At 31.1% G+C, this 10174-nt stretch overlaps 1 protein-coding gene across 1 annotated transcript; it reads right to left on the bottom strand.

Annotated features, from left to right (window-relative positions):
* Positions 1-749: 749 nt before the first annotated feature.
* On the bottom strand, positions 750-3189 carry LOC149579992 (putative 2' cyclic ADP-D-ribose synthase BdTIR). Its single transcript, XM_089802928.1, has 3 exons — positions 3124-3189; positions 2951-2979; positions 750-1194 (listed from the first exon to the last, which is right to left on the bottom strand). The coding sequence occupies exons 1-3, from the start codon at positions 3187-3189 to the stop codon at positions 750-752; spliced, it is 540 nt and encodes a 179-aa protein (XP_089659054.1).
* Positions 3190-10174: the final 6985 nt, after the last annotated feature.

The following is a 10174-nucleotide window of genomic DNA, read 5'->3' as shown; positions in this document are numbered from 1 at the left end:
CATAGGAATCAAATATAAGTTTCATTCTAAAAGCTCAATCATCATAATTCTTCTAGAGAACATAGCAATTGAAGCCTGAAAACTCCCTAAAGCCATGCCTGATAGAAACTTATAAACAAAATTCACAGATATAACAAATCCTAAATAGGGTAAATTTTCTTTTTTTTACAGATCTCAAAATAACTTTATATCTCCTTTCCCTGCTACAATCCTCCTTATGCACAATCCTTCAAACTCCTCTTCTGAACTTGTCTCTAATACCACTTTGATGGGTGGGCAGAGGCACACAAGAAAATATGAACGCAATGTGCTATGGCATAATAAAAATTAATTGCATTTGATTACTCTTTGATTGATTCAAAATGGATACACAACACTCCCTTTTATAGGCAAGTTTGTAATCTCTAGAGATTTCTAACATTTGCTGACAAGACACTTATCTATAGAATTCTGGAAACTATTACAGCTGACACAACCTAAACCTAAACCTAAACTTCTAAAAACATTTAATGATAGATTGGAGTAGAAATTAATATTTCTAGCACTGATAAACACAATAGAATAATTATTAATAAAATACACTCTACATCATAAGAAGCAAAGTAGGCTAGGTGCTCTAAAGAGATTTTTAAAAAACATTAAAGAAGAGGATAGAAAAGCTAACATTCATGTTACTCTCAAGGAAGACAATTTTTGTGCATCTATAATATAGTATTAGTCAACAATACTCAAGAGCGTGGATTTAACAATTACCCCTTAAAAATAAAGCCCTCTATACGTGAAACCTTGCGTATAGCCTTCTTCCATTTCTCAAGCTTTTTAGGCTTGATTTTCCCAGTGTCCTTGTGCACCTGGAAAGCTCGAGCGTAATCTCCCCCTTCATCTTTCATATGGAACACAGAAGGCTGAACTCCAAAGAAAATAGGAACTATTGGTGCTCCACTTTTGAGCATAAGATAGAGCTCCTTCAAGCACCATGTTGATTCTGCATAGTTGGTGGAGAAAATGGCTACGTGCACACAAGATGTGCGGTTTGCCTCCTCTATAGAGTTGGGTATTCTCCTTCCCACTTGAATTGACTTCTCGTCTAAGAAGACATTGCAGCCCTTGTTTTGGAGATTGTGATAAATGAGGCTCGCTAGGGTTTCATTCACGTCGGCTCCGCGGTGATTGATGAAAACGTTGTATCTCTTTCTGGGAGGGCAAATTAATACACAAAATTGTCAATCCGGTGGGAGACATTAGGGTTAGTGATTTCCATTGCTATGGATTTCACCTGTACACTACATTGTCTCTGACAGCGTTATATAGAGTTTTGCAAGCTTACACACATATTCCACTTACGTATTCCTCTTACGTATTTGTAGGGCGAATTCGTCTGACGGAGATCTTTTTATATAAGCTCCATAATTGCGATTGTGCCAGGGTTCGTTTGGCAGCGGGAATATGAGTGGAATAGACTTATGTAAATTCTTAAAATTTTGAATTTTCTGGTTGGGTGCATATTCCAATTTTCTCCTAAAACTGAGCATTTTCTATTCCACCAAAATAGGTCGAATTGAAATACTATTCCTATTCCAATTTTATTTATTTTAGAAAACATAAATTTTTTGATCTGTGAAATCCCCATCAAATTCTGACTAAACAAGAATATAATATGTATTCCTATTCCCACATTCTTATTCCCGCTGCCAAACAGACCCTTAGGGTTTCTTTCTATAAATAAAATAAACAAATTAATGTTAGAGAAAAATTGGTTATATCTGCTAGATCACATCAATTTTAGTTTGGCACCAACATTTATATAATGAAGATTGTATATTGAGAATAAGAACTACAAAAAAGGGCCACCCTTAAACATCACACAGTAAGGAAGAAATTGAGCTTCTAAACATAAGTTCATTTCAACTACTAACACTTTTGGTCTACGAATCAAGTTTTAATGTGTGACAACGTAATCGGATGCTCAATCAATGAGAGTAGTCAATAGTCATGTAAACCAATCTCAGTTGTTCCTGAGAGCAGTTCCTCTTGTTATTTCCATTATAAACGTAAATTTTAAATGTAGCGATAGAGGAATAGATAGTACTTCTATTCTATTCATTTCAAAATTCTGACTTTTCACTAATCGTTATCTGAGTTATGTTATAATTATATATCTTGAAAGTAATATTTTGTAAATTTTTTTATATTTTGGGACAAACATGTCATGGGACTTCTCATATCATGAGTTCAATTTACTTGTTCAATTATGTGAGGTGACTAGTTTTAGCTTGTAAAGCTTCCTTTTAGTTATTTTAAAAAAAAGAAGAAATAATCATTAAAATTTAATTAAGAACATTTAAATCATTTAAATTTAATTAATAAAGATGAAGATTTATTTTTTAATTATATCTTACAAACAATCAAACATCTTATTATATAAATTCATCTTCTAAATTGCTTAACTAATTTAAACATTCTTTCCATCCATAACACCTTTCATACAACAAGATTTATTTATTTAAATACTTGCTCATCATACTAAAATTCAAATAGTACATCTTTTTAATCATTAAAATTTAGGGAACTAAGGCATTTATCTATTAAAATAATAATTAGCATTGCAATGCATTTGAGCTGTTGTTAATGTGAAGTTATACAAAGTGCGACAGATTTTCTCATGGCCCTTATCCAATAGTATGTCTATATCAAGATGTACGTTGTAACTTTAACCTCCCTGGGTGCTTTGGCACTGTTTAAACAATTAATGGTATGTTGCAAATTGCAATAATTTGTCAATGGGTACTTGGTCTATTGGTGAAGTTTAATGGCTCACAAAGAGCCGGTGTGGATGCCCCTCAGTCCTTGGCTCTAAGCCAAAGAGGTTTCAGACACATGTGGGTCTGTATCGGGTTCCTAAATCTTCAAGTGGTGGCCTTATCTGGTTGGTAGCTCTGATGCTTCATGCCTCCCTGGATTGCCTCGCAGACCTGAACCCTTCATCAAAAAAAAAAAATTGTTAGCTGTAGTTTGGTTTAAACAAAACTTCTTCTAAAAAAGATTATTTAGGATTTAAGCAAAGCAAACTAATAAAGTTGACATCTAACATAAACCAAATAACTCCAAATAATAGTTATGTACATCAGACACCAAATTGACGTTCAAAGAGCCGCGGAATTGCACGTCTGCCAATAAATTCCTCACCATTTAATATTATCAGTGATGAAAAGATTCTACACTGATTTCACTTCCGTCGACGCGATTATTCGAATGAAAGCTTAGCTGAATAATGAAATTGACTGATGGCCGATTTGACTCTTTTTTAAATAGAAAGATGGTAATGGTGTTCTTATTGGAAACCCAAATTGGGCTCATAGATTTCAAGCCCATTTCATTAATTTTAATCAATTTGTACATTGATAGAAAAATTTGAAAATTGGAAGAAAATTCTAGAAAGTGTTGAAAATTGGAAGAATAATCTAAAATGTGTTGGGGCAATGGTCAAAATAGTTGAAATGTACTTGGTATAAGTACTTTATTTTCCAACAGTTATATTTTTATAATACTTTTGTTAATGGAGATGAACTTCAAGATTCATTTGAGCGGAGACAATGATATTTTGCACGTACATTTTTGACATCCTAGAACACACTAGCTTTGGAATAACTCTCCGTTGGGAGAGGTAACCTTGTTCCCCTAAACCCAACCAAGCTGATAAAACACCCACGCTATTATTTGGTAAAAGTAGAATGAATAATAATATATCAAATTTTGATCTTGTCTATTTAATTAATTTTAAGGGATTTAAATTTTGGTGGATGTTATAAATAAAGAATATAGTACCACACCAATACAACAATAATGATCTTGAGGTCAAATAGTAGACAATTTGAAATGTTGAAATAAATTTTAGAAACAATATATTCTAAGTAAAGTTAAATCATAATATTAATTCTAATTGAAAACTAAAGTAAAAGAGTCCTTACCCCATTTCAAATTTTAAAAAAATATTCTAAATCACATTTACAATAAATTAATTTAACTTCTTACTAAAACTAAATTTAACACTAGAAACCAAATTCAAATTACACTCAAACAATCAAATTAATTGAATTGTGATCCTAAATATAATTATGTATTAAAGAAAATTGAACTCTATTGTAATAGTAGATAAAATTAATCATCCCAATAAATTCTAGAAAGGACATACCCTAACAATAAGTGAAGTTAAATCATAACATTAATCCTAATTAAAAACTAAAATAAAAGAGCCCTTACCACATTCCAAATTTCTTTTAATAAAAAATCCTAAACCACTCTTCCAAAATTGAACCCTATTGTTAATAGTAAACAAAATAAAAAATTAGAATAAAAAATATTATAAATAACATATCCTAACACAAAGTAAAGTTATATCATAACATTAGTGCTAATTGAAAAATAAAATAAAAGAGCTCTTACACCATTCTAAATTAATTAAAATACTAAATCAAATAAAATTATTGAATTATAGCCATTATCCTCACACAATAATTAAATAAAAATAAAAATCATCCCTAACTAATTGGTATTCCTAAAGTAAACTAATTAAGTTATTTTCTTATTTTTATCTCCAACAAATTGAATCCCATCTCATAACATGAAACCTATATAACTTTAATCCCAATGTTTCACCTAAATGGAAAGGCTTCTTGTATTGTACTAACCATAAATAATTTTTTTATCTTGGTACTAACCTGAAATTTCAATCTAACTAAATGTTAGAAAATCTCTAGAAAAAGATTTATTTTATAAGCAAGAGGCAGAAGCCATTGATGAAGTTGACTAAAACTAGTACAACCTAGCTTGAGGGGAATTGAGAGGATAGATTTGGGGGATAGTCCTTTGGTATAGCCTTTACAAATCCAAATATATAATTGATTATGATAAATTTATATTAAGAATAAGCATTTTGGGGGAGAACCCTATAAATCCTCTTGTGAATGATGCTCCCTTCTTTCAGTCCAACTTGAAAAACCACATATCCAACCACAACCGAAAATTCTAAACTACATATTAGGAGGTTAGAGAGTCTTCAAATAAAGATTGTATGCCATAAATATAATTTTAAAAACTATACCATGTTAGTAAAACCAGTAATAAAATCAAGGAGATAGGATAAGAAACAAATAAAACAATAGATACAGTTAATAAAACTAGAAAAAACACATGTTATTGATGAAGAAAAAGTTTGGAGCAACATAATAAAGTCATAATATTTAATTAAAATACATATAAATATTGGGCTCGAACACTCCCACTCCATCCATTCATTTAGAACAAGTATATGTTAAAGACATTAGATTGAAAAAGTCATTTGAAAAAAGGGAAGGAAGATTAGTCTACAGGACGGTGAGATAAGGGGGTGAATACTCTACTTCAAAGACCTCCTCTTCCTCTAGTGGTGGATATTACAAACATTCTAATCTCACCTCAATTTTTTTTCCTATGGTGTAATCTGCTCTTCTGCTACATACTTCTCCAACTAGTTTCTTACTCAAAAAGGTCATAACCAACAACATCATTGATATATTACTATGTACCCTATACTAGTCTACATTCATAATAAATTATTTTCACAAAATCCTCAAGACAACCCAAACCACTAGAAAGTGTGTGTTTAGGAGGACTTCTATGAGATGAATAATTCTTATGGGTTTATCAAAGGCAATATGAGAGGGAGGGCCTTTTAATTTAAGGATAGTATTCATCTTGAAAGTCCTATTGGCTACCACTTCTAGAATACATCATTGAAAGACATAAGGATAGCTTTCAAATACCTAATGATGGTTTGAATACCATGTGTCCTTGATCTACTCAAGCAAGGAAATAGAAAAATAATTGGAATGACACTCTAAAATCCCTTTTTACTAAGGAGAGAGAAATGATGAGGCAAAGAGTTAAATCCCTTATATGCTTCTTTAAAAATATATTAACAACATGAGAAATGAAATAATGAAATAATTCAGCTCTTGATTAAATAATGCTTTTCTTGAAATTTGACAATTTTTTTAAATTCTTAATCTAATTTATTGGTATGTTTACATAAGAAAACTAATAATATCATAGATAAAAGTTTCTTTTTAACACCTTAAGTCTAATTGATATCTATAACATCATGGATGAAATTAAGGTTGCTCATATAGGCAATACTTTCCCTACAACAAGAAGATTTAAGCATGTACAAGGGGATCTTACATAGATAAAAGAAAAATACTTTTATTTAAATAACAATATGGAAATTTAGGGTACCCTATGATAACTTTTTGAAATCCTCTTGATAAAAATAACTAAAAAAGACTAAAGTTTTTATTATTAATACTTTTCATTTGATTGTAAAGGATTTATCAATCCCCAAATTGTCTAAGTCATCTACCCTCCCATTCCCCTTCTCATAAAGATGGTTAAATAATGTTGGAATACTTTACACTAATTTGGGGGGGGGGGGGGGGGGGGGGGGGGGGGGGTGGGGGGTGGGTTGTGGTTGAATAAGTTATACAAGGTCCAAATGTCCAAATAAAACTTTTTAGCACACAAAACTCATATACATACATCCTTATCATGTGTCATGCATGCATCTAAAAACTCTATAACTTAGTAGGTCACAATCCTAGGTCAAAATCACTTTGGAGAAATGTAAACATCAAACACTAGAAAATCATTCACACATTTTGACACAAGTATTTTATGTTGAAACCCAATTTGGGAAAAACCACTAGTAAGATGCTATTAATTCTCACTCTTCTGAAGCGATGGCCTATAAAAGGCCAATCCTATTAATGGCCTAGTTAAAGGATTTCAATCACCCCATTAGGAGTGAGCCTTGTTATAGAACTTTAGAACATTGCATTAGAATGCCACCTAGTTAAGGGATTTACAAATGACTGTTAAGTCAACCTTTATCCAAAGGATTTATCCTAAACTGATACAATGGTTAGAAAGTAATAGTAGTTGATCTAATAACAAATAAAAAATCACTTGAAGATTACAGACCGCTCTTTTATTCCTCCATTCTATTAGGATTTCATTCACTTAACCTTTAACAACTTGTTCACCCTTCTAGCATTCATCATTAATGACAAAAAAAATGGTATTTGTGTTTAGAATATGAAGATGATGTAAAATGATGAAATGTGTAGAATTGGATAAATTTTATGCTCACAATTTTTTTTTTTTTTTTGAGTACAAATTTATTCATTTTATTTTATTTTGAAGTCCCTTTTTTAACTATAAAAAATATAGGTTGTAGTTCCCATCAAACAAGTATATGTAAATCATCTTTTTTTGTTTTGATTTGAAAATATCTTGTAGATGACATGTATAGCTAGGGAACAAAAAAAGAAATAATTATTTTTGATGTATATTTTCTTTGTTATAAGTACTCAAGTTTGACCTTATTAGAATCTAAAAAAAAAGTTTTCTCATCAAAACTTCCCTATCAAATCTATACCTTCTTAAGAAACAATCACATATTCGTGAAGAGGATTCTTTCCTCTAGAGATAAATATGATTTACTAATTTTTTCCTTTTTTGAGGGAGCATCTTCTGAAATGTTGAATATTAACTTATAATATTTTGACATTATAACATATTATAACTAATCAAAACACTCAAAAATTTATATAATGATCATATTGAATCTAAGATCTATAAAAGGGTATTTTTATTTTTTGAAAAAAAAAGAGTTTTGATAGAGAAATGAGATTTGACCAAAATAGGTTTTGGTATCATAAATAGTGACACATATCTATGCCTTTACCCCACAATCATCCATCTTAGGGTTAGGTTACATTCAATGAATCCTTGCTCTTTTACATTTTGTTCCCTCTAGAAACTTCTTCTATAATACTCTTTAAATTCACCTCCAAACAATTTATCTTGAATTTTGTGCCTTGAACTCATCAAGCTTATCTTCCATATGCTTCACACAGTCCAAGAAATTAACTTTATTTGCTTAGATTCAAAGAATCTTTGATCAAACTCTAATTATTGTCACTCAGAAACAACTAGCTTTTGATGCTCGAAACACACTGGGTTTCTCGACATCCACTAAAATTCACTCGGTACATACTGTCTCTTTATTGTTACTTGTTACATACTAAAGTCACTTAGCATACACTAAATCTTCACTTTTCTTTGCACTAACTAATTTTTTGCTCAACTTGAACTAACATTGCTTGGCTCCTACTGAGCACTCAGTCAAGAATAGCAAACACAATTTTTATTTCTTGTTCTTCAAGACTTAGCTAGTGTATCCATGAACTTCAGCTTTAAGTAGATAAACAATACATCATATCATCCATGTATTACTTGGTCTAAGTGTTCCTTTTGTGCACTATATAACTCAACCTTTCTCTAGGTACTCTTGTTATCTCATCTTATCAAATCCTCTTCATCAATCAAAAAAATGATAGCATTCAGACCGAAAAGAAATTGTCTCACCAATAAGTAGCAAGCTTGACATCGTTGACAATATAATGATTGTTCTAGATTCCATACATCAAACAATATTTATTTTCAACAATCTCCCTCTTTGGCATTGATGGCCAACCAATACCAACAACAATACCAAAAAGAAAATTAATACCTTGTATTGAAATTTCTCCCTCTATCTATATGTGTCCTTCCTCTATGTAGGGTAATTTGAGATTTTTCTGGCTCCTTCTTTTAAACTTCATCCTTTCATACCTCCCTTATAGTGTATATCTCTCCTCTTTGCAATTATCTCCCTCTATAGTATATCTTAGTATATCTCTAATCTCTCCTTGACTATCTCCCTCTAACTATCTAAGTTTCTCATGTAGGTTATCTCTTTGATATGTATATCTCGCTCTTCTTTAGGTTCGTGTATATCTCCCTCTTTACTAGGTGTTCTCTACCTCTTAGGTTTATTTATTCTCTCCCTCTTTGAAAATAATGCCAAACACTTGTCATCTCAACATGAAGACATTAACAATTTAAGTTCTCCCTCTATCACCTTGTTTGTGACTGATCTTTTGTTCTAGCTTCTTGATTACTTTAGCCAGCTCCTAAAGTCAAATCCACTACATCAAATTGTAAAATATGACATTCAACTCAGTTGATGTAGGGTATTGCTCTTACTTCTTAAATAACTTTGGATAGGGGTATCACCCCTAGTTTACCTCTTAGATACTCATGAGAATCCTTAGGTAAAGCTTTTGTGAACATATTAGCTATATGTTCTTTTGTACTCACATATGCCATCCTCACTTCTTTTTCTTGAACCAAATCTCTCAACTAATGTTACTTGATTGCAATGTGCTTTGTCTTTGTATGCATCACAAGATTCATAGATATGCTCATAGCACTTGTGTTATCATAATATAGTATCAAAAGTTCAATAGTTTCCTCCTTCATGCCTTTGAGTAGTTGTTTGATCCATACCACATTTGTACAATTCACTATAGCGGCCACATATTCATCTTCAATAGTAGATTGTGATATACAATTTTGTTTCTTACTCGTCTACAAAACTAGTCTCTTTCCCAAGAAAAATTATCCACCACTTGTACTTTTTCTATCATCAACATTTCCATCCCAATCAACATTTGTATAGGCTTTCAATTAAAACTTATCATTTGTATTCTAATAAAGACCATAGCGTTATGTTTCTTCTAGATATCTCATAATCCTTTTGATTGCCATCAAATGATTCTCCTTAGGATTTGCATAAAATCTTACAACAATCTGAACAACTAATGTGATGTTAGGTCTTCTATGAACTACATATTTCAATTTTCCAATCATAGAACTATACAAATTTTTATTTACTTCAGTAGAATCATCAACCTTTGATAGTTTATGTCATATGACCATAGGTGTGCTAACAAGTTTTAAATCCTCCATACCAAAAGTTTTTAACATTTCTTTCACATACTTGGGCTAAGTGATTTAAATACCATACTTCATTTCATACACTTGTAAGCCAACAAAGAATTTAATTACCCCAAACATGAACATCTTAAATTCTTTCATCATCTCATTAGAAAATATCTTGCATAATGCATTTTTTCCTCCAAATATGATACTATCAACAAAAATTTCAGCTAGTAAAATACCTTTACCTCCTCTAGTTTTCAAGTATAAATTACTATTATCATTGATTCTCTCAAAAATAGTCTTCACAAGAAAA

This window comes from Cupressus sempervirens, chromosome 1 (genome assembly GCF_028749045.1).
Source record: "Cupressus sempervirens isolate cs-2001-9-10 chromosome 1, ASM2874904v1, whole genome shotgun sequence".
NCBI lineage: Eukaryota > Viridiplantae > Streptophyta > Pinopsida > Cupressales > Cupressaceae > Cupressus > Cupressus sempervirens.
Note: the sequence above shows the minus strand (reverse complement) of the source record. Positions and strands in the feature narration are given on the sequence as shown.

Bases quoted from the DNA above. Each gene is read 5' to 3' on its own strand.
- LOC149579992 (XM_089802928.1), bottom strand. From the start codon at position 3,189: ATGGTGAGGAATTTATTGGCAGACGTGCAATTCCGCGGCTCTTTGAAC. The intron at 2,980-3,123 runs GTACATAACTAT...TTTTTGATGAAG, and splicing joins ACGTCAATTTGGTGTCTGAT to GGTTCAGGTCTGCGAGGCAA. The intron at 1,195-2,950 runs GCATGAAGCATC...TTGCCCTCCCAG, and splicing joins CTGCGAGGCAATCCAGGGAG to AAAGAGATACAACGTTTTCA.